Here is a 24851-nt window from a genome sequence, read left to right on the forward strand (position 1 = left end):
GAGAACGAAGGATAGATTATGTTCTGCTCCAAATGTTTGATTACCATCGACAAGAAATGCTTGTGCAAGGAAATAAAGTGACCGGGACAACATCAACCATGAGTAATTAATGTATAACTTTAGGGACTAGTGTAATAAACATAGGCAGAAGGTTCAATTAACCATGGTATGGAGTGGATGTTTAGGTAAATTAGCTGTCAATAAACTGTTCTTAAAAGGATCAGAGAACAGATAAATCACGAGGTCTTATCTGTGAACTGTACCTTTAAAGTAGGCAAACTGAGGTGTATATAAAAAAGGATGGTTTTCCAGAATTAGTTGAAGAGTTTGAAAGATAGAGAAACCAGAAGCTACTGCTTTGTATGCTACAGGTCCATCACCTAGACTGTATGTGAGTAAAGTTCCGCACACTCCACCATCGAGTGTTTCGTGCTCACTTGAAGTGTGTCGTTGTGAACCAGGTTGACTAACAGTTGATGCAACAGGGACCCAAACTACCCACCAGCCCCCACAGGTCTCAGCACCCCAGCATTATCTTCATGTTTCTGCCTGCAAGAATTTAAGGGTAAAATTTCTGCTTCTTAAATTGAATGGAGCAAGGAGGGCAATTTCCTGATACGTGCCCTCAGCCTGCACCAGGAGCAAAGTGTAGATAATTTATCCTTCAATGCATTACTGGTGAGTTTGCCAACCTCTAACATTTTTAAGAAGCACAACTTTCCATGAACAAAAAAAATGCCTTGTAAAATGCTCAAATTCATTGTTTCCATGGTTTCTTTTACATAAAATCCTTTTACTCCTCAAAAATGGTTGGACTGATTTTCTAATTGAATATTCAAGGGTAATAAAGAGGTAACTAAAAAAAAGTCTATTCTCTGTAAATAATCTTTGTTTTCTTTTTGAACTGTCAAAAGAAATCACAATCACAAATTCTGTCTGTGAGCAGTTCATAATAATAAAAATAGCATTTATTAATAATGCTCAAAATACTTTTTTAAATATATAAAAAGCTTGGAAACGGCATAAACAATTGCCCTTTTGAGCGTTTTAGAAATCACTTATGTGCTAGTTTACAGAAATGTATATTGATCAAAAACTGTAGCAATCAGTAAACACATTAATCTATATATATAAATCGGTACATCTGTCTGTCCTTCTGTCTGTCTGTCCGTCCTTCTGTCTGTCTGTCTGTCCTCACGTGTGCGTCTGTCGGGCTATGCGCTCGAAAGTTACAGAGCGTACCTACGCGTGCGTTACGTCGAAAGAAAGCTTACCTTTCTAAAATGGTCTTAAGCGTATTTACGTTTTGGCCGGGCTAAAATCGCGCCCACGGTATCCGAAAAACCTTCAACATTCCGCTCATTAGCATCTCATTATCCGCTCATTAGCAACAGAGTGACCTCGAGGTCGACCAATCGTACGCCAGGTTGCTGCCGCGTGCGGCCGGGCCCTCCTACGGTCGAGTGACGGGACGATTGACCAATCCTACGCTTTGGTCACCTGACGGTCGACCGGTGCGTGTGTGGGCGGGCCTTATCGTTCTGAACCGAGGTGAGTGGCCGCCATCTTTATTCTCACCTTCTGTGTGTTTATTTGTTAGGAGCGATTTTTTTTTAAATGTGTAAAACGTCAAAACACAATGTCTAAAACGTTAAAACACAATGAAGATGGTGTCCCATCTTAACAGCCATTTAAAAAAAAATAACTTTTGGTGTTTTCAGCAAGAATGCGCGTTCCTTCTCCGTGGCAGCTTTTTAAAAACATTAAAAAACTTTCAAGATGGCCTCCCATCTTCTTAACACCCGTTTATTAAAAAAAAAATTAAAAATTTCTGTTGCTTTCACAGACTGCGCGTTCCTTCTCCGTGGCAGCTTTAAAAAAAAAAAAAAAAAAAAATTTCTCTTGGTTTCACAGACTGCGCGAGTTACCCCGGCAACCGGGCCCGCCGGCCGTCTCTCTCAGCCGCAATCGGTGGACTTCAAGCCGGCTCGGCCGGGGGGGCGGGGCTCTCGGGACTGCAGGGCGGGGGGGGGCGGGGCTCTTGGGAGTGCGGATCTCGGCCGGGGCTTGCTAAGCGTGAAGGGTTACCCCGGCAACCGGGCCCGCCGGCCGTCTCTCAGCCTCAAGACGGCTCACGCCTGTTCTCGGCTCGGGACTGCGGGGCGGGGCGGGGCGGCTGGGGCTTGGAGAGCGGGGCTCTCGGGAGTGCGGGGCGGGGCGGCAGGGTTACCCCGGCAACGGGGCGAGGCCGTGGCCGTCTCTCAGCCTCAAGCCGGCTCACGCCTGTTCTCGGGGCTTGGCTCCATTTGCGGCCGCGGGCCACTCGCCCTCTCTCTCCTTCCCTCTGTCTCTCTCCCCTTCCCTCTGTCTCTCTCCCCCTCTCCCACCCCTTCTCTCCCACGCTCCCCCCTTCTCACCCCCCTTCTCTCCCCCTCCCTCCCCCCTCCCTGCCCTCCCTCCCCCCCTGCCCTCCCTCCCCCCTCCCTGCCCTCCCTCCCTGCCTTCCCTCCCCCTGCCCGCCCTCCCCCTGCCCGCCCTCCCTCCTCCCTTCCCCCCTCCCGCCCGCGCCCCCCGCCCTCCCCTCCCCCCCACTCCCCGCCCTCTCTCTTCCCCCCAGTCGCTCTCTCTCTTCCCCCCAGTCGCTCTCTCTCTTCCCCCCAGTCGCTCTCTCTCTTCCCCCCAGTCGCTCTCTCTCTTCCCCCCAGTCGCTCTCTCTCTTCCCCCCGTCGCTCTCTCTCTTCCCCCCAGTCGCTCTCTCTCTTCCCCCCAGTCGCTCTCTCTCTTCCCCCCCAGTCGCTCTCTCTTCCCCCGTCGCTCTCTCTTCCCCCCAGTCGCTCTCTCTCTTCCCCCCAGTCGCTCTCTCTCTTCCCCCCAGTCGCTCTCTCTCTTCCCCCCAGTCGCTCTCTCTCTTCCCCCCAGTCGCTCTCTCTCTTCCCCCCAGTCGCTCTCTCTCTTCCCCCCAGTCGCTCTCTCTCTTCCCCCCAGTCGCTCTCTCTCTTCCCCCCAGTCGCTCTCTCTCTTCCCCCCAGTCGCTCTCTCTTCCCCCCCAGTCGCTCTCTCTCTTCCCCCCAATCGCGCTCTCTCTTCCCCCCAGTCGCTCTCTCTTCCCCCCAGTCGCTCTCTCTCTTCCCCCCAGTCGCTCTCTCTCTTCCCCCCCAGTCGCTCTCTCTTCCCCCCAGTCGCTCTCTCTTCCCCCCAGTCGCTCTCTCTCTTCCCCCAGTCGCTCTCTCTCTTCCCCCCAGTCGCTCTCTCTCTTCCCCCCAGTCGCTCTCTCTCTTCCCCCCAGTCGCTCTCTCTCTTCCCCCCAGTCGCTCTCTCTCTTCCCCCCAGTCGCTCTCTCTCTTCCCCCCAGTCGCTCTCTCTCTTCCCCCCAGTCGCTCTCTCTCTTCCCCCCAGTCGCTCTCTCTCTTCCCCCCAGTCGCTCTCTCTTCCCCCCAGTCGCTCTCTCTTCCCCCCCCAGTCGCTCTCTCTCTTCCCCCCAATCGCGCTCTCTCTTCCCCCCAGTCGCTCTCTCTTCCCCCCAGTCGCTCTCTCTCTTCCCCCCGTCGCTCTCTCTCTTCCCCCCCAGTCGCTCTCTCTCTTCCCCCCCAGTCGCTCTCTCTCTTCCCCCCGTCGCTCTCTCTCTTCCCCCCCAGTCGCTCTCTCTCTTCCCCCCCAGTCGCTCTCTCTCTTCCCCCCCCAGTCGCTCTCTCTCTCTCTCTTCCAACAACAACATGCCCTCAAAAGACCCTCGGCACCGCCGGGCACTTCAGATAGTCTATATATATAAACGGCTCGTTCTTTCTGTCTGTCCTTCTGTCTGTCCTCGGGTGTGCGTCTGTCCGGCTATGCGCTCAAAAGTTATACGGCGTACCTACGCGCGCGTTGCCTCCGAAGAAAGCTTACGCTTCCGGGACGCTCGTAAGCGTATTTACTTTTCGGTCGGACGAAAATTGTTCGCGCCTTATGCAAAAAACCTTCAAAATTAAACTCATTATCTGCTAGCATTGATTGACTGACGTCAAGGTTCGACCAATCTTGTGCCGTCACGATTGACCAATCCTACAGTACGGTCCCCTGATGGTTGGCCAATCGGTGTGTGTGTGTGTGGGCGGGACTAATCGTTTTCATCTCGGGGATGTGGCAGCCATTGTTTCACTGCCATGCCTTCAGCTTCCAGCTCAAACTACTTTGAAAGTTAGTATCTCTTTTAAAAATAACATAAGATTTACCAAAAGCGTTTTATAAGTACTTTCACTTTCATCTTTCAAGGTATTAAGTGCGTGTGTGGGCGGGACTAATCGTTTTCATCTCAGGGATCTGCCAGCCATTCTTTCACTGGTTGCAGCTCAAACTACTCTCCTTATCCAGCTTTGAAAAAGTTAGTTTCTCTTTTAAAAATAACATAAGATTTACCAAAAACGTTTTATAAGTACTTTCACTTTCAAGGTATTAAAAGGTAGAAATGTTGCCCGGCAGCACATTCACAAAGGGACACAGACAGGGCCCTAAAGCCTGGGACTCGATTTAAAATGTTGCCCAGCATCAGATTCACAAAGGGACACAGACAGGGCCCCAAAGCCTGGCACTCGATTTAAACCGCCCGCCCCAAAACAGCCCTGGCAAAGCCGGGCTCCCCCACCCCAAAACAGCCCTGGCAAAGCCGGGCTCCCCCAGCTAGTAGTACAATAAGTGCTTTAAGACGACTGGAACTGGCTGACAACATGGAAAGTGATGGGAGCGCGCGAGGATGCAAAAAGGGCCACAGGTGGGTCAGGAGAGGAGGGCGACAGGCAGGAACATGGCGAAGGTGGGGGGGGGGGGGGGGGGGGGGAAGGGAAAGACAGGAGCCTGATGGTCCAATAGGGGCTAAGGACCTTACAACAGGCAGAGATGGAAATGCCCCTCTCCTAGTGGTCCCAGAACTTGCCGCAACACTGCCCCCTCCCAGTGCTCTCAGAGCTGCCCTCCAAGTACTGCGAGACCAAGACCCCCATTCCAGTACTGCCAGAACCTAGGCCCCCACCCACTTTCTCAGTGTTCCCCAATCTAACGTTTAAAAATCTGGAAATAAAAAGCTGGGATCAGTAAAAGTGACCATGAAGCTGTTGGATTGTCGTAAAAAAGAACAACTGGTTCACGAATGTCTTTCAGGGAAGGAAACCTGCCATCCTTACCCAGACTGGTCTATACCCCTCAGTGTGGCTGACTCTTAACTGCTATCTGAAGTGGCCAAGCAAGCCACTCAGTTATATTAAACTGCTATAGCAAAATGGTTGATGGAGAAGGCCCACCACCACCTTCTTAGCGCAACTGGGGATGTGCAATAAATGCCGACTTTACCAGTGACACCCACAACCCGTGAATTTTTTTAAAAATCACATTTTAAAAAGAAAGCCAGTCTGAACTCGGAGACCTGCCTCGCAATTGGCCTCTAACTGGCCCAGAGAGGCGCTGCACACAAAGTTACAGACAGCTGTAATCTAGCAGAAGATATTGTGTGTTGCACGGTATAATGCTCCCCTCTGTATAAAAGTGTATCCGCCAATCCAGTGTGAGCAATACCATGGGCCAATCACTGATGGATTCAGCAACTTGGGGACCACCTTGCCCCATTTGTTTTCACTTTGTATCTTCTGGCTACAGTTAGTACCTTGAACCTCTGGCAGGCTAACCTGCGGCAGGCTAAGGTCCAGTGGCCTCACACGGTCAGGAGGGCCTGTACATTTCTGCCTGTCCCAGTTAGTGAAGGGATTGTTCCGATTACTGTATTGTGACCCTGCAGTGAAATACATACACGTATACATCTCCATCCACATCTCCCGCTGCGATGACATCCCGTGTCGGGTGAAAAGCTATCGTATTTACAATAGCGTCGAAGGTGATGTCTTCTGGAGTCTCTCTTACCCTGGGCTCTTTCACCGCCTCCTCGCCTTCAGAGTGGTCCTATCAGAGGCAAAAGATTAGAGCCGAGGACAGTCACTCCCAGGAATATGGTGAACTGCAGCAAATCCACAATCCCAAAGGTCGAAGACAACTAAACCAGGATGAGATACACTTACAGGCAGCCCACCTGATCTTTCCCCGCGAGTGGTCTGTGCAATCAGAGATACTAGGCAGTATGATCAGTACAGCACTGTCCTTTCACCTGGGACCTGGGATTCAGCCAGCCCAGACTGGCGAGATTAAACTCTCCTCCATCTCTCTGCCAGTGGTAAGGGTCCTTGGTGAAATATGTTAGGACAGTTTCTACCCAGCTTCTAATGAGGATGCACAAACATGCCCAAAATTTGCTCTCCATCTCACTTGTGCTTTATTATATATCTAATCCTAGTTATATTTGGCTTTCAAGTGTTGATGGGCAGTGTGAAGGGACCCGCGATGGGAACGCTTGATGTTTTACTCTGCATCTTAACCTATCCTGCATCTGATCTGGAAGTTGTTTAAGTGATAAAAATGGAAAATTCCCCAGCACTGACATCATTCAACTTGAAAAACTCAAGTATCAGCCGAGGCTCCAGGCGAGTGCTTGCCCCTCCAGGGCTCAGTGTGAGCGCTCACCCCTCCGAGTCAGACGGGTGTGGGTTCCTCCCAAAGTGAAAGACTTGCATTTCTATAGTGCTTTTCACAACCTCAGGACAGAGTGCTTTGCAGCCAATGAAGTAGTTTTGAAATGTAGTCACTGCTGTAATGTAGGAAACGCGGCAGCCAATTTTTGCACACCAATATCCCACAAACAGCAATGTGATAATGACCAGATAATGTGTTTTTTTTACGGTGCTGGTTGAGGGATATTGTCCAGTACACCGGGGAGAACTCCCCTACCCATCTTCAAAATAGTGCCATGGGATCCTTTACGTCCACTTGAGAGCAGATGGGCCTCGGTTTAACGGCTCATCCAAAAGGCGGCACCTCCGACAGTGCAGCACTCCCTCAGTACTGCACTGGAGTGTCAGCCTAAATTTTGGTGCACAAGTCTCTGGAGTGGGGCTTGAACCCATAACCTTCTGACTCAGAGGCGAGAGTGCGACCCACTGAGCCACGGTGGAAATATGTAACAATGGGACAGACGGAGGAGTCCAGCATGTAGAAAGTCCTACAAGAGAGGGGGCGGTACTGGACCTATTTCTAGGGAATGTAGCCGGGCAAGTGGTAGAAGTGTCAGTAGGAGAGCATTTTGGTGACAGTGACCATAATTCGGTGAGATTTAAGGTAGTCATGGAAAAGGACAAAGATGGACCAGAAATAAAGGTTCTAAATTGGGGGAAGGCCGATTTTAATATAAGGCAGGATCTGGCCAAAGTGGACTGGGATCAGCTACTTGTAGGAAAATCCAGATCAGAGCAGTGGGAGTCTTTCAGAAAGGAAATAGAGAGAGTACAACGCCAACATGTTCCCGTAAAGGTCAAGGGTGGGACCAACAAGCCCAGGGAACCCTGGATGTCAAGGGATATACACGAATGGATTAGGAAAAAAAGGGAGGCTTTTGGCAGATACAAAGGACTAAAAACAGTGGAAGCTCTCGAGGAGTATAGAAAGTGCAGGGGGGTACTTAAAAAAGAAATTAGGAGAGGGAAGAGGGGGCATGAAAAAACACTGGCAGGCAAAATAAAGGAAAATCCCATGGTGTTTTATAAGTATACTAGCTGGGGAGCCCCGCGTTGCGAGGGCAATTTTGGGGCGCTTGGTCTCCCTGCCCCTGTGTGTCCCCCCTCTCCCTGTCATGTCCTCTCCCTGTCCTATCCCTCCCTCCCCTCCCCTCTCTCCCGTCTCCCTCCCTCCCTCCGTCCCGCCCCTCCCTCACCCCCACACCTACCCACCCCCACACCTACCCTCCCCCGCCCCCTCCCCTCCCCCACCCCTCCCCTCCCCCACTCCCCCGCTCCCCTCTGTCCCTCTCTCCGGCCCCTCCCCCTGCCTAGCGCCTGAGGTCCGGTGCCGTAGCGATAGCGGCCGTGCGGGGCCTAGCGCTTAAGGCGCGGTCGGGTTCTGAGGCCGGGACGGACCGGAGCTGAGGTCCCCCGCGTATCGCGCAGCTGATGGACGGCCGCTGCGGGCGGGCGGCGCATGCGCGGTCAGTGCGGGCGGCGCATGCACGGTCAGTGCGGGCGGCGCGAGGCGGCCCGCGGGGAGCAGGCAAGGGCGGCTTGGCGGCCGTTAGCGAGCGGGAAACTTCGGGCGGCCCGCCCGCGCTCCGTCCGCGACACCGTGAAACCTGAGAGGGGGAAGTAGAGAGAGACAGAGAGGGAAGAGGAGAAGGAGAGAGAGGGAAGAGGAGAGAGGGAAGAGGAGAAGGAGAGAGAGGGAAGAGAAGGAGAGAGAGAGGGAAGAAAGAGAGAGAGAAATTTTTTGAGCTTCAGGCCCCGAGTCCCCCCTGCGCGAGGGTGAGGAGGGGGGGGGGGGGTTGCTAAACACAATATAAAACTCAAATAAATTGTTAATTAATTCCCTAACACATAATTCAAATATTTACCTTACTTCCCTAACACACTGAAAGTGTGGGGGAAAAAATCGTGAAAAATCAAGATGGCGGCCACTCACCTCGGTTCAGAAGGATAAGGCCCGCCCACACACGCACCGATTGGTCGACCGGTCAGGTCACCGAAGCGTAGGATTGGTCAATCGTCGAGTCACTCGACACTCAACTGTAGGAAGGAACCCGCCGTCCGATTGGTCGACCTCGACGTCACACGGTGGCTAATGAGATGCTAATGAGCGGAAGGCTGAACGTTTTTCGGATACCGCGGGCGGGATTTTTGTGCGGCCGAAACGCAAATACGCCTATGACCGGTCCGGAATCGCAAGCTTTCTTTTGAGGTGACGCGCGCGTCGGTACGCTCTGTAACTTTCAAACGTATAGAGAACGGACAGACAGACAGACAGAAGAGCCGCTTTATATATATAGGCTAGCTGGGGAGCCCCGCGTTGCGAGGGCAATTTTGGGGCGCTTGGTCTCCCTGCCCCTGTGTGGTCCCCCCTCTCCCTGTCATGTCCTCTCCCTGTCCTATCCCTCCCTCCCCTCTCTCCCTCCCCTCCTCTCCCTCCCCTCCCCTGTCTCCCTCCCCCACCCCCACACCTACCCTCCCCACCCCCTCCCCTCCCCTCGCCCACCCCCTCCCCCCCCCCCGCGATTTCCCGAGGCTCGCCCCCTCCCGCGATTTCCCGAGGCTCTTCCCCCCCCCCGCGATTTCCCGAGGCTGTGTGCTGGCGTCACGGGGGCCGTGCGCATGCGTGCCGGCGTCAAGGCGGCTGCGGAACTGGCGTGACGGGGTGGCGGGCCGTGCGCATGCGTGGTTTCAAGACGGCCGGCGTGCCCCGTTCCCGGGGTAACGGGGGCCATGCGAATGCGTGCCGTCGTCAAGGCGGCCGCGCAACTGGCGGCCTCTTCTTTTTTTTTAAAACTGATCAGCTCTCCCCCCCCCTCGCGATTTCCCGAGGCTCTCCCCCCCCACCGCGATTTCCCGAGGCTCTTCCCCCCCCACGATTTCCCGAGGCTCTCCCCACCCCCCGCGATTTCCCGAGGCTCTCACCCCCCCCACGATTTCCCGAGGCTCTCCCCCCCACCCCGCGATTTCCCGAGGCTCTCCCCCCCCCGCGATTTCCCGAGGCTCTCCCCCCCCCCCGCGATTTCCCGAGGCTCTCCCCCCCCCCCTATTAAATTGTTATTTAATTCCCTAACACATCATTAAAATATTTACCTTAGTTCCCTAACACACAGAAAGTGTGGGGGAAAAAATTGTGAAAAATCAAGATGGCGGCCACTCACCTCAGTTCAGAAGGATAAGGCCCGCCCACACGCACCGATTGGTCGACCGGTCAGGTCACCGAAGCGTAGGATTGGTCAATCGTCGAGTCACTCGACACTCAACTGTAGGATGGCACACGCCCGTCCAATTGGTCGACCTCGACGTCACACGGTCGCTAATGAGATGCTAAATGAGCGGAACGCTGAACGTTTTTCGGATACCGCGGGCGCGGTTTTTGTCCGGCCGAAACGTAAATACGCCTATGACCGGTCCGGAATCGCAAGCTTTCTTTTGAGGCGACGCGCGCGTCGGTACGCTCTGTAACTTTCAAACGTATAGAACACGGACAGACATCGGGACAGACAGACATCGGGACAGACAGAAGAGCTCTTTTATATATATATAGACCAGCTGGGGAGCCCCGCGTTGCGAGGGCAATTTTGGGGCGCGAGGGCAATTTTGGGGCGTTTGGTCCCCCCTCTCCCTGTCATGTCCTCGCCCTGTCCTATCCCTCCCCTCCACTCTCTCCCTTCCCTCCCCTCCCCTCTCTCCCTCCCTCCCCTCCCCCTCTCCTCCCTCCCTCCCTCCCCCCTCCCCTCTCTCCCTCCCCTCCCCTCTCTCCCCTCCCCTCTCTCCCCTCCCCCCCTCCCCTCTCCCCCCCTCCCCTCCCCTCTCTCCCTCCCCTGTCTCCCTCCCCCCCACCCCTCTGTCCCTCTCTCCGGCCCCTCCCCCTGCCTAGCGCCTGAGGTCTGGTGCCGTTGCTGAGGTCCCCCGCGTATCGCGCGGCTGATGGACGGCCGCTGCGGGCGGGCGGGCGGGCGGCGCATGCGCGGTGAGTGCGGGCGGCGCATGCGCGGTGAGTACGGGCGGCGCATGCGCGGTCAGTGCGAGCGGCCCGCGGGAGCCGGCAAGGCCGTTAGCGAGCGGGAAACTTCGGGCGGCGCGCCCGCGCTCCGTCCGCGACACCTGAGAGGGGGAAGTAGAGAGAGACAGAGAGGGAAGAGGAGAAGGAGAGAGAGGGAAGAGGAGAGAGGGAAGAGAAGGAGAGAGAGGGAAGAGGAGAAGGAGCGAGAGAGAGGGAAGAAAGAGAGAGAAATTTTTTCAGCTTCAGGCCCCGAGTCCCCCCTGCGCGAGGGTGAGGAGGAGGGGGGGGGGGGTTGCTAAACACAATATAAAACTCAAATAAATTGTTAATTAATAGCCTAACACATAATTGAAATATTGGGGCGCGAGGGCAATTTTGGGGCGCTTGGTCTCCCTGCCCCTGTGTGTCCCCCCTCTCCCTGTCATGTCCTCTCCCTGTCCTATCCCTCCCTCCCCTGTCTCCCTCCCTCCCCTCGCCCACCCGCTCCCCTCCCCACCCCCGCTCCCCTCCTCCCCTCCCGTCGCCCACCCCCACCCCCTCCCCTGTCTGTGTCCCTCCCTCCCCCGCTCCCCTCTGTCCCTCTCTCCGGCCCCTCCCCCTGCCTACCTGAGGTCCGGTGCCGTTGCCAGAGCGGGAATGCTGAGCGGCGGCCGGCGCCGGGAGCGGGCTCTCGCGGCCGGCGCATGCGCGGTCAGTGCGGCCGGCGCATGCGCGGTCAGTGCGGCCGGCGCGAGCGCCCCGCGATTTCCAGAGGCTCGCGCGCCCCCGCGATTTCCCGAGGCTCTCCCCCCCCCCGCGATTTCCCGAGGCTCTCCCCCCCCCCCGCGATTTCCCGAGGCTCTCCCCCCCCCGCGATTTCCCGAGGCTCCCCCCCCCCCCGCGATTTCCCGAGGCTCTCCCCCCCCCGCGATTTCCCGAGGCTCTCCCCCCCGCGCGATTTCCCGAGGCTCTCCCCCCCCCATTAAATTGTTATTTAATTCCCTAACACATCATTAAAATATTTACCTTAGTTCCCTAACACAGAGAAAGTGTGGGGGGAAAAATCGTGAAAAATCAAGATGGCGGCCACTCACCTCGGTTCAGAAGGATAAGGCCCGCCCACACACGCACCGATTGGTCGACCGGTCAGGTCACCGAAGCGTAGGATTGGTCAATCGTCGAGTCACTCGACACTCAACTGTAGGAAGACCTCGAGGTCACACGGTCGCTAATGAGATGCTAATGAGCGGAACGCTGAACGTTTTTGGGATACCGCGGGCGGGATTTTTGTCCGGCCGAAACGTAAATACGCCGATGACCGGTCCGGAATCGCAAGCTTTCTTTTGAGGCGACGCGCGCGTCGGTACGCTCTGTAACTTCCAAACGTTTAGAGACCAGGCGGACGGACGGACAGACAGAAGAGCCACTTTATATATATAGATGAATGTAGGAGGTATGATCAGTAAGTTCGCAGATGACACCAAAATTGGTGGAGTGGTAAATAGCGAGGAGGGAAGCCTCAGACCACAGGACGATATAGACGGGTTGGTTAGATGGGCAGAACAGTGGCAAATGGAATTTAACCCTGAAAAGTGTGAGGTGATGCATTTTGGGACGACTAACAAGGCAAGGGAATACACAATGAATGGTAGGACCCTAGGAAAGACAGAGGATCAGAGGGACCTTGGTGTGCATGTGCATAGATCCCTGAAGGCAGCAGGACAGATCGATAAGGTGGTTAAAAAGGCATATGGGATACTTGCCGAGGCATAGAATATAAGAGCAGGGAGGTTATGATGGAGCTGTACAAAACGCTAGTTAGGCCACAGCTGGAATACTGTGTGCAGTTCTGGTCGCCACACTATAGGAAGGATGTGATTGCATTGGAGAGGGTGCAGAGGAGATTTACCAGGATGTTACCTGGGCTGGAGCGTTTCAGCTGTGAAGAGAGACTGGACAGGCTGGGGTTGTTTTCCTTAGAGCAGAGAAGGCTGAGGGGGAACCTGATTGAGGTGTATAAAATTATGAGGGGCGTAGATAGAAAGGAACTTTTCCCCCTAGTAGAGGTGTCAGTAACCAGGGGGCATAGTTTCAAGGTAAGGTGCAGGAGGTTTAGAGGAGATTTGAGGGAAAACTTTTTCACCCAGAGAGTGGTTGGAATCTGGAACTCACTGCCTGAAAGGATGGTAGAGGCAGGAACCCTCACAACATTCAAGAAGCATTCAGATTAACGCCATAGCATACAAGGCTACGGACCAAGTGCTGGAAAATGGGATTAGAATAGACAGTGCTTGATGGCCGGCGCAGACACAATGGGCCTAAGGGCCTCTTTCTGTGCTGTATAACTCTGACTCTATGTAAACTCAGTACTGGTGGGTGATGGAAGTTCAGCACGGTTACCTCATGCATCAGGGCTGCCTCCTGTCCAGCTTCACTCTCCCTGGAATTTTCTTGCATATTTTGTGCTGCCTAAATAAACACAAGGGGGAAAAGATAAACCGCGGGAAACTGTGACAATTCACTTAACACTTTCTGGCAAATGCATGCGACTCTCCTGCCCCATTCCCCTCTCATCACTCAATCGCATCCTCAACAGTTACAGCCCCAAAACTGACTCCATTCAATGTAACAAGCATGTTGAATGAGCATGGCTCCCTGATTGACTTAACAAATTTATCAAATTATCAGCCAAGACCGACAGACCAGAACATTCCCAGTGTCAATCCCTGCGTTACCACTCAGCCCGTTACACATGTTCATGGCAAGACGAGTTCCAATTTCTTACAAACCAAACCTTTATTCCCTGCCACATATGGATGAGCAGAACACAGGTTCAGCAATTAACCATAAATTGTGGTAAATCACTTACTGTGGGACACCCATGACATTCTCCCTTCAATTCAATAGTCAGTTCATTAACAGACCACCACGTTGCAGGCTAAACTACTTGTTCATATTTATTTGCAAATAAAAGAATATAACAAAGCAAATAAAACAGTAAGATTAATTGTACTACTTAAAACAAGAGGCCAAAATCCTTGCCACTCTTCTCAGCCTATTCTTGCTATTCGGAATGCTGAAAGGGGATGGGAAGATGTGTTTGGGGGTGGCAGAAATGGCAGAGGATGATCCGTTGAATGTGGAGGCTGGTGGGGTGGAAGGAGAGGACAAGGGGAACCCAATCGTGGTCTGGGAGGGAGGGAAGGAAGGGGTAGAGCAGAAGTGCTGGAAATAGGACGGGCACGGTCAAGGGCCATGTCAACCACGGTGATGGGTAATCCTCAGTTGAAGAAAAAGGAAGATACATCAGAAGCACTGGTGTGGAAGGTGGCATCGTCAGAACAGATGCAACAGACGGAGAAACTGGGAGAATGGAAGAGAGTTCTTAACCGAAGCGGGGTGGGAGGAAGTGTAGTCAAGATAGCTGTGGGCTTATAGTGGATATTGGTTGAGGAAGGAATGAGAAGAGTCGGAGATGCAACACCTGCCCTTTCACCTCCTCCCTTCCCACGGTCCAGGGCCCAAACACTCCTTCCAGGTGAAACAGCGATTTACTTGTACTTCTTGCAATTTAGTATAGTATTCGCGGCTCTACACTGGGGAGACCAAACACAGATTGGGTGATCGCTTTGCCGACCACCTCCATGCAGTCCGTAAGCGTGACCCCGAGCTTCCGGTCGCCTGTCACTTTAATTCTCCGCTGCACTCCCACTCTAACCTCTACGTCCTCGGCCTCTTACACTGTTCCAATGAAGCTCAACAGAAGCTCGAGGAACAGCACTTCATCTTTACAGCCTTCCGGGTTCAACATCGAGTTCAACAATTTCAGACCATAACCTCTACCCCCATTTTTTTCGGATAGCAGGTGTTAGTAATGATTCTGCTGTTGCCATTTACACCTCCTCGAGACCCATCTTCAGTTTCTTTACTTGTCCTTGCACCATCCCTTTTTGCCTTGCATCATCATCCCTTTTGTCATTTAAACACTCCTGCCTTCCCCCCTATCACAGACCTTCCCTTTTGTTCTCTCCTCTCCTCCCCCCTTTCGTCTCTGTACTTCCTAAAGTCCTGTTACTTCTCTAACAACTTTCAGTTCTGACAAAAGGTCACAGACTCAAAACGTTAACTCTGTTTTCCTCTCTCCACAGATGCTGCATGGCCTGCTCAGTATTTACAGCATCCACAGTATCTGGCTTTTGTCCCCCTGTTCTTGCTCTCTCTCTCTCTGTTCCCAGTGCAATCCCATTCGCTCTCTCTGTTCCCAGTTGAATTCCCTGTTCTCTCTCTTATCAGTACAATACCCATTCTCTCTCTCTCTGTTCCCAGTACAATCACCGTTCCCAGTATAATCCTATTCGTTCTTTGGGACGCGAACTTCAATGGGATGCGAATGGTTTCATTTTACCCTGGCTAGAACCTAAGACTGACAGGAAAAACTGTAACAGAACAATGGGTGATCTTTAAGGAGGAGATGTTCCAAGTACAGACTAGGTACATTCCAACAAGAGGGAAGGGTAAGGGAACCAAAGCAAGGGCTCCTTGGATGACGAGGGAGATGGAGAAGATGATGAAACAAAAAAAGAGGGTGCATGATGCATGTCAGGTGAATTCTTCAAGGGGAGGGGAAGTGAAGATTGGCAAAGAAGAATATGAGAACAGAATGGCGGTTAACATAAAAGGGAACCCAAAAATCTTCTACTGGCATGTAAACAGTAAGCAGGTAGTAAGAGGCGGGGTGGGGTCTATTAGGGACAAAGAAGGTGATATATGCTTAGAGGCGCAAGGCAAGGCTAGAATACTCAATGAGGACTTAGTAAACACAGATACAAAGGAGGTGGATGCTGACAAAATATTGGAAGAAGTGGAAAAGGTAGAAGCAATGGAAGGGGTGAAAATTGATAGACAGGATGTACTGGAAGGCTGGGTATGCTTAGAGTGGATAAGTCGCCTGGTCCAGATGGCTTGCATCCCAGGTTGTTAAGGGAATTGGGGGAGGAGATAGCGGAAGGGCTTGACATAATTTTCCAATCTTCCCTAGATGCGGGGCAGGTGCCCGAGGATTGGAAAGTGGCAAATGTGACACCATTGTTCAAGAAAGGGTGTAAGGACAATCCTAGTAACTGCAGGCCGGTTAGTTTAACATCAGTGGTGGGTAAAGTTTTAGAAACAATAATCAAGGAAAAGATTAACGGGCACTTAGAGAGGTTTAAGCTAACTAAGGAGAGCCAACACGGATTTGTAAAAGGCAGATCATGTTTGACTAATCTAACTGAATTTTTTAATGAAGTAACAGAGAGGATTGATGAAGGGAATGCAATGGATGTTGTCTACATGGATTTTCAGAAGGCGTTTGACAAAGTACCACATAGAAGGCTGGTTAACAAAATTGAGGCTCATGGAATAGGTGGGTCAGTGGCAGCTTGGATAAGGAATTGGCTTAAGGACAGAAAACAGCGAGTTGTGGTAAATGGCTGTTTTTCAGACTGGAGGATGGTAGACAGTGGTGTTCCCCAAGGGTCAGTGCTGGGGCCACTGATTTTTTTGATATATATAAATGATCTGGATATTGGTATACAGTGTAGAATTTCTAAAATAGCCGATGACACCAAACTTGGGGGTGTGGCAAACAGTGATGATGATATCAATCGACTGCAGCAGGACATAGAAAGGCTAGCAGAATGGGCAGACAAGTGACAGATGGAATTTAATACAGAGAAGTGTGAGGTGATGCATTTTGGCAGAAGGAACAGGGAGAGGCAATATACACTTAATGGCACAGTTTTAAAGAGTGTGCAGGGACAGAGGGACCTGGGAGTTAATGTGTATAGGTCCCTGAAGGTGGCAGGACATATTGAGAGTGGTTAACAAAGCATATGGGATCTTGGGCTTCATAAATAGAGATATTGAGTACAAAAGTAGAGAAGTTATGCTGAACTTTTATAAAGTGCTGGTTAGGCCACAACTGGAGTATTGCGTCCAGTTCTGGTCACCACACTTTAGGAAGGATGTGAAGGCCCTTGAGAGGGTGCAGAGGAGATTTACCAGAATGGTTCCGGGGATGGGGGATCTTAGATACAAGGACAGATTGGAGAAGCTGCATTTGTTTTCATTAGAGCGAAGGAGGTTGAGGGGTGATTTGATAGAGGTGTACAAGATTATGGCGGGTTTGGATAGGCTAGATGGGAAAAGGCTGATCCCACTAGTTAATGGTACAAGGACTAGGGGACACAGATTTAAGGTTTTGGGCAAGAGATACAGGGGGATGTGAGGAAAAACTTTTTTACGTAGCGAGTGGTGATGACCTGGAATTCGCTGCCGACAGAAGTGGTGGAAGCGGAGACACTCAATGTTTTCAAGGGGAGACTGGATAGGCACTTGAGGGAAATAAACTTGCAGGGCTACGGGGATAGAGCGGGGAATGGGACTGATTGGATTGTTCTACAGAGAGCTGGCACAGATTCGATGGGCCGAATGGCCTCCTTCTGTGCCATTATGACTCTTTCGCTGTTCCCATTACAATCCGCTGTTCTCTCTCTCTCCATTCCCAGTACAGGCGCATGGGAACACCACCACCTCCAAGTCACACACCATCCTGACTTGGAAGTATCTCGCCATTCCTTCATCGTCGTTGGGTCAAAAACCTGGAACTCCCTCCCTAACAGCACTGTGGAAGTACCTTCACCACACGGACTGCAGCGGTTCAAGAAGGCGGATCACCACCACCTTCTCAAGGGCAATTAGGGATGGGCAATAAATGCTGGCCTTGTCAGCGATGCACACATCTCACAAAAAAACAAATTTTAAAAAAAATGCCCCCATTCTCTCTCTCTCCATTCCCAGTACAATCCCCCTGTTCTCTCTGTTCCCAGTACAATCCTGTTCTCTCTCTCTCTCTGTTCCCAGTACAATCCCCATTCTCTCTCTCTTCCCACCAAAATCCCATTCTCTCTCTCTGTTCCCAGTACAATCCCACGGTTCTCTCGCTGTTCCCAGTACAATCCCCTGTTCTCTCTCTCTGTTCCCAGTACAATCCCCTGTTCTCTCTCTCTGTTCCCAGTACAATCCCGTTCTCTCTCTCTGTTCCCAGTACAATCTCCTGTTCTCTCTCTCTGTTCCCAGTACAATCCCCTGTTCTCTCTCTCTGTTCCCAGTACAATCCCCGTTCTCTCTCTCCATTCCCAGTACAATCCCCCTGTTCTCTCTGTTCCCAGTACAATCCTGTTCTCTCTCTCTCTGTTCCCAGTACAATCCCCATTCTCTCTCTCTTCCCACCAAAATCCCATTCTCTCTCTCTGTTCCCAGTACAATCCCACGGTTCTCTCGCTGTTCCCAGTACAATCCCGTTCTCTCTCTCTGTTCCCAGTATAATCCCCTGTTCTCTCTCTCTGTTCCCAGTACAATCCCGTTCTCTCTGTTCCCAGTACAATCCCGTTCTCTCTCTCTGTTCCCAGTACAATCCCCTTGTTCTCTCTCTCCATTCCCAGTACAATCCCCTTGTTCTCTCTCTCCATTCCCAGTACAATCCCCTTATTCTGTCTCTCTCTGTTCCCACTAAAGTCCCCCTGTTCTCTCTCTCTCTCTCTCCATTCCCAGTACAATCCCCCTGTTCTCGCTCTCTGTTCCCAGTACAATCCCCATTCTCTCTCTCTTCCCACCAAAATCCCATTCTCTCTCTCTGTTCCCAGTACAATCCCACGGTTCTCTCGCTGTTCCCAGTACAATCCCGTTCTCTCTCTCTGTTCCCAGTACAATCCCCTGTTCTCTCTCTCTCTGTTCCCAGTACAATCCCGTTCTCTCTGTTCCCAGTACAATCCCGTTCTCTCTCTCCATTCCCAGTACAATCCCCTTATTCTGTCTCTCTCTGTTCCCACTAAAGTCCCCCTGTTCTCTCTCTCTCTCTCTCCATTCCCAGTACAATCCCCCTGTTCTCGCTCTCTCTGTTCCCAGTACAATCCCCATTCTCTCTCTCTTCCCACCAAAATCCCATTCTCTCTCTCTGTTCCCAGTACAATCCCACGGTTCTCTCGCTGTTCCCAGTACAATCCCGTTCTCTCTCTCTGTTCCCAGTACAATCCCCTGTTCTCTCTCTCTGTTCCCAGTACAATCCCGTTCTCTCTCTGTTCCCAGTACAATCCCGTTCTCTCTCTCTGTTCCCAGTACAATCCCCTTGTTCTCTCTCTCCATTCCCAGTACAATCCCCTTGTTCTCTCTCTCCATTCCCAGTACAATCCCCTTATTCTGTCTCTCTCTGTTCCCACTAAAGTCCCCCTGTTCTCTCTCTCTCTCTCTCCATTCCCAGTACAATCCCCCTGTTCTCGCTCTCTGTTCCCAGTACAATCCCCATTCTCTCTCTCTTCCCACCAAAATCCCATTCTCTCTCTCTGTTCCCAGTACAATCCCACGGTTCTCTCGCTGTTCCCAGTACAATCCCGTTCTCTCTCTCTGTTCCCAGTACAATCCCCTGTTCTCTCTCTCTGTTCCCAGTACAATCCCGTTCTCTCTCTGTTCCCAGTACAATCCCGTTCTCTCTCTCCATTCCCAGTACAATCCCCTTATTCTGTCTCTCTCTGTTCCCACTAAAGTCCCCCTGTTCTCTCTCTCTCTCTCTCCATTCCCAGTACAATCCCCCTGTTCTCGCTCTCTGTTCCCAGTACAATCCCCATTCTCTCTCTCTTCCCACCAAAATCCCATTCTCTCTCTCTGTTCCCAGTACAATCCCACGGTTCTCTCGCTGTTCCCAGTACAATCCCATTCTCTCTCTCTGTTCCCAGTACAATCCCCTGTTCTCTCTCTCTGTTCCCAGTACAATCCCGTTCTCTCTCTGTTCCCAGTACAATCCCGTTCTCTCTCTCTGTTCCCAGTACAATCCCCTTGTTCTCTCTCTCCATTCCCAGTACAATCCCCTTATTCTGTCTCTCTCTGTTCCCACTAAAGTCCCCCTGTTCTCTCTCTCTCCATTCCCAGTACAATCCCCCTGTTCTCGCGCTCTGTTCCCAGTACAATCCCCGTTCTCTCTCTCTCCATTCCCACTAAAATCCCCCTGTTCTCTCTCCCTGTTCCCAGTACAATCGCCCCATTTTCTCTCTCTCTCTGTTCCCACTACAATCCCCGTTCTCTCTCCCTGTTCCCAGTACAATCGCCCCATTTTCTCTCTCTCTGTTCCCACTACAATCCCCCTGTTCTCTCTCCCTGTTCCCAGTACAATCGCCCCATTTTCTCTCTCTCTCTGTTCCCAGTACAATCCCGTTCTCTCTCTCTGTTCCCAGTACAATCCTCTGTTCTCTCTCTCCATTCCCAGTACAATCCCCTTATTCTCTCTCTCTCTCTCTGTTCCCACTAAAGTCCCCCTGTTCTCTCTCTCTCTCCATTCCCAGTACAACCCCCCTGTTCTCGCTCTCTGTTCACACTACAACCCCCCTGTTCTCTCTCCCTGTTCCCAGTACAATCGCCCCATTTTCTCTCTCTCTCTGTTCCCACTACAATCCCCTTGTTCACTATTCTCCTCCCTCAGCCTCTGCACCGAACGATTTCTCATCCTCGGTGATTTCAACCTACATCTCAATTCATCACGCTCTCTCTCTCCTGAGTTCACTAACCTCCTATCCTCCCTTAATCTCTCTCTCCATGTAAACTCCCCAACTCATATTCACGGCCGCCCCCTCAACCATGCCATCTCTCGTGGCCTCGCTACTCCCATCGTGTCAATCACAGATAAGGTCATCTCTGACCACTTCCTCGTATCGCTCTCCACCCACATCCCCCTTCCACCCGCCCCACCACCGCCCCCCCCCCAACAACCCTACTTCCTTCTGTGTCCGCCCCTGGAAAAAACTCTCTCCCAATCTCCTACAACTGCACTTATGAAAACCCAACTGTCCAGCCTCTGGCCCTCCATTCACGACATTTCTGCAGCTACCGATCTGCTCAACCACACCCTCACCACCACCTTTGATGCCCTAGTCCCTACTAAAACAATTACGCTCTCTCACCCTGGCCGTTCCCCCTGGTACGGCTCTCATCTTCACTCCCTTAAGTCCAAGAGACGCACCTTGAATGGATATGGAGGACAACTGGTTTAGCCATTCACCGCCAGATCTGGCTGGGCCACATAAAGCATTATCGGGTCCTGCTCTCGTCTGTCAAAACTGCTCACTATTCCAGAATCATTCTGGAATGCAAAGATAAACCCCAGCTCATATTCTTTACTGCTAACCGTCTTCTTAAACCCCTCTCTCCTCCACCCTCACCTCCGACAACAAGTGTGAGGAGCTCATGGGCTACTTTGTCCCTAAGATTGAGACCATCCGTTCAGCTGCCTCTGCCACTTCCCTTCATTCCCCGAGCCCACTGGGCTAAACTTCCTCTAAGGTTACCCTCTGCCCTAGCCCTGAACTCACATCTTTCTCTAGTTTCTCTCCGATCTCCCCTCATGACCTCTCTGCGCTCATCTTGTCTATGAGGCCCACCACCTGCTCCCTCGACCCTATTCCCACCAAACTGCTGACCACCCAACTTCCCTTTCTGGCTCCCATGTTAGCTGATATTGTTAACGGTTCTCCCTCCTCAGGAACTGACCCCGTCCCTCAAATCTGCCGTCATCACCCCTCGCCTCAAAAAATCAAACCTTGATCCCTCCGTCCTTGCAAACTACCGCCCCATCTCCAACCTCCCTTTCCTCTCCAAAGTCCTTGAACTTGTTGCCTCCCAAATCCGTGCCCATCTTTCCCGCAATTCCATGTTTGAATTCCGCCAATCAGGTTTCCACCCTTGCCACAGTACCGAAATGGCTCTCATCAAAGTCACAAATGACATCCTTTGTGACTGTGATAAAGATAAACTATCCCTCCTCATCCTTCTCAATCGGTCTGCAGCCTTTGAGACGGTTGACCATTCCATCCTCCTCCAACACCTCTCCACCACCGTCCAGCTGGGTGGGGCTGCACTCACCTAGTTCCATTCTTATCTATCTAATCATAGCCAGAGAATCACCTGCAACAGCTTCTCTTCCCGCTCCCGCATCGTTACCTGTGGTGTCCCCCAAGGATCTATCCTTGAGCCCCTCCTACTTCTCATCTACATGTTGCCCCTTGGCGACATCATCCGAAAACACAGCGTCAGTTTCCACATGTACGCTGATGACACCCAGCTCTACCTCACTACCACTTCTCTCGACCCCTCCACGGTCTCTAAATTGTCAGACTGCTTGTCCGACATCCAGTTCTGGATGAGCAAAAATTTTCTACAATTAAATATTGGGAAAGCCGAAGCCATTGTTTTTGGTCCCCGCCACAAACTCCGTTCCCTAGCCACTGACTCCATCCCTCTCCCTAACATCTGTTTGAGGCTGAACCACACCGATTGCAACCTTGGTGTCGCATGTGACCCTGAAATGAGCTTCCGACCACATACCCGCAGCATAACTAAGACCGCCTATTTCCACCTCCGTAACATCGCCCGTCTCTGCCCTTGCCTCAGCTCATCCGCTGCTGAAATCCTCATCCATGCCTCTGTTACTTCTAGACTTGACCATTCCAACACACTCCTGGCTGGCCTCCCACATTCCACCCTACGTAAACTTGAGCTCATCCAAAACTCGGCTGCCCGTGTCCTAACCCGCACCAAGTCCCGTTCGCCCATCACTCCTGTGCTCGCTGACCTACATTGGCTCCCGGTTAAGCAGCGCCTCGATTTCAAAATTCTCATCCTTGATTTCAAATCCCTCCATGGCCTCGCCACTCCCTATCTCTGTAATCTCTTTCAGCCCCACAACCCCCAAGTTATCTGCACTCCTCTAATTCTGCCCTCTTGAGCATCCCTGATTATAAATCGCTCAACCATTGGCGGCCATGCCTTCTGTTGCCTGGGCCCTAAGCTCTGGAATTCCCTGCCTAAACCTCTCCCCCTCGCTACCTCTCTTTCCTCCTTTAAGACGCTCCTTAAAACCTACCTCTTTGACCAAGCTTTTGGTCACCTGCCCTAATTTATCCTTATGTGGATCGATGTCAATTTTTTGTCTTAAAATACTCCTGTGAAGCACCTTGGGATGTTTTACTACATTAAAGGTGCTGTATAAATACAGGTTGTTGTTGATCTCTCTCTCTCTCTGTTCCCAGTACAATCACCCTGTTCTCTCTCTCTCTCTCTCTCTCTCTCTCTCTGTTCCCAGTACAATCCTGTTCTCTCTCTGTTCCCAGTACAATCCCCGTTCTCTCTCTCTGTTCCCAGTACGATGCCCGTTCTCTCTCTCTGTTCCCACTACAATCCCCGTTCTCTCTCTCTGTTCCCACTACAATCCCCGTACTCTCTCTGTTCCCAGTACAATCCCTTGTTCTCTCCCTTCCCAGTACAATCCCGTTCTCTCTCTCTGTTCCCAGTACAATCCCGTTCTCTCACTGTTCCCAGTACTATCCCGTTCTCTCTCTCTTCCCAGTACAATCCCCCGTTCTCTCTGTTCCCAGTACAATCCCCGTTCTCTCTCTCTGTTCCCAGTACAATCCCCTGTTCTCTCTGTTCCCAGTACAATCCCCGTTCTCTCTCTCTGTTCCCAGTACAATCCCCTGTTCTCTCTCTGTTCCCAGTACAATCCCGTTCTCTCTCTCTCTTCCAAGTACAATCCCCGTTCTCTCTCTCTGTTCCCAGTACAATCCCCCGTTCTCTCTCTCTTCCCAGTACAATCCCCTGTTCTCTCTCTCCATTCCCAGTACAATCCCATGGTTCTCTCTCTCTGTTCCCAGTACAATCTCCTGTTCTCTCTCTCTGTTCCCAGTACAATCTCCTGTTCTCTCTCTCTGTTCCCAGTACAATCCCGTTCTCTCTGTTCCCAGTACAATCCCCTGTTCTCCCTCTCTCTTCCCAGTACAATCCCCTGTTCTCTCTCTCTGTTCCCAGTACAATCCCCTGTTCTCTCTCTCTCTTCCCAGTACAATCCCCTGTTCTCTCTCTTCCCAGTACAATCCCCTGTTCTCTCTCTCTGTTCCCAGTACAATCCCCTGTTCTCTCTCTCTGTTCCCAGTACAATCCCCTGTTCTCTCTCTCTCTGTTCCCAGTACAATCTCCTGTTCTCTCTCTCTCTTCCCAGTACAATCCCCTGTTCTCTCTCTCTTCCCAGTACAATCCCCTGTTCTCTCTCTCTCTTCCCAGTACAATCCCGTTCTCTCTCTCTCTGTTCCCAGTACAATCCCACGGTACTCTCTCTCTTCCCAGTACAATCCCCTGTTCTCTCTCTTCCCAGTACAATCTCCTGTTCTCTCTCTCTTCCCAGTACAATCCCCTGTTCTCTCTCTGTTCCCAGTACAATCCCCTGTTCTCTCTCTCTGTTCCCAGTACAATCTCCTGTTCTCTCTCTCTTCCCAGTACAATCCCCTGTTCTCTCTCTCTCTTCCCAGTACAATCCCCTGTTCTCTCTCTCTCTGTTCCCAGTACAATCCCACGGTTCTCTCTCTCTTCCCAGTACAATCCCCTGTTCTCTCTCTTCCCAGTACAATCTCCTGTTCTCTCTCTCTCTTCCCAGTACAATCCCCTGTTCTCTCTCTCTCTTCCAAGTACAATCCCCTGTTCTCTCTCTCTGTTCCCAGTACAATCCCACGGTTCTCTCTCTCTCTTCCCAGTACAATCCCCTGTTCTCTCTCTCTCTTCCCAGTACAATCTCCTGTTCTCTCTCTCTTCCCAGTACAATCCCCTGTTCTCTCTCTCTCTTCCCAGTACAATCCCCTGTTCTCTCTCTCTCTTCCAAGTACAATCCCCTGTTCTCTCTCTCTGTTCCCAGTACAATCCCACGGTTCTCTCTCTCTCTTCCCAGTACAATCCCCTGTTCTCTCTCTCTCTTCCCAGTACAATCCCCTGTTCTCTCTCTCTGCTCCCAGTACAATCCCCTGTTCTCTCTCTCTCTTCCCAGTGCAATCCCGTTCTCTCTCTCTCTGTTCCCAGTACAATCCCACGGTTCTCTCTCTTCCCAGTACATTCCCCTGTTCTCTCTCTCTCTTCCCAGTACAATCTCCTGTTCTCTCTCTCTCTTCCCAGTACAATCCCCTGTTCTCTCTCTCTCTCTTCCCAGTACAATCCCCTGTTCTCTCTCTCTCTTCCCAGTACAATCCCCTGTTCTCTCTCTCTTCCCAGTACAATCCCCTGTTCTCTCTCTGTTCCCAGTACAATTCCTGATTCTCTCTCTGTTCCCACTACAATCCCCGTTCTCTCTCTCTGTTTTCTCACCGTGGAAGTAGCCATGCTGGTTCCCAGGCGGCAACGGCTGAGATGACGGGTTCACTTCCGGTTCATAGTTCGAC

At 51.8% G+C, this 24851-nt stretch overlaps 1 protein-coding gene across 1 annotated transcript; it reads right to left on the minus strand.

The window, feature by feature from the left end:
- Window positions 1–5742: 5742 nt before the first annotated feature.
- Window positions 5743–24851, minus strand: wdr55 (WD repeat domain 55). The gene is made up of 3 exons (XM_086005076.1): window positions 24778–24851; window positions 12970–13038; window positions 5743–5925 (listed from the first exon to the last, which is right to left on the minus strand). Exons 1-3 carry the CDS (start codon window positions 24790–24792, stop codon window positions 5743–5745), a joined length of 267 nt encoding a protein of 88 aa, XP_085861202.1. The 5' UTR covers window positions 24793–24851.

The sequence above is a fragment of the Somniosus microcephalus genome, chromosome 13, assembly GCF_052327205.1.
Source record: "Somniosus microcephalus isolate GS21.2 chromosome 13, FLI_Smic_1.0, whole genome shotgun sequence".
NCBI classification, from domain to species: domain Eukaryota; kingdom Metazoa; phylum Chordata; class Chondrichthyes; order Squaliformes; family Somniosidae; genus Somniosus; species Somniosus microcephalus.

Bases quoted from the DNA above. Each gene is read 5' to 3' on its own strand.
- wdr55 (XM_086005076.1), bottom strand. The intron at 5,926-12,969 runs GTAACCGTGCTG...TGCCTCTGATAG, and splicing joins AGGCAGCCCTGATGCATGAG to GACCACTCTGAAGGCGAGGA.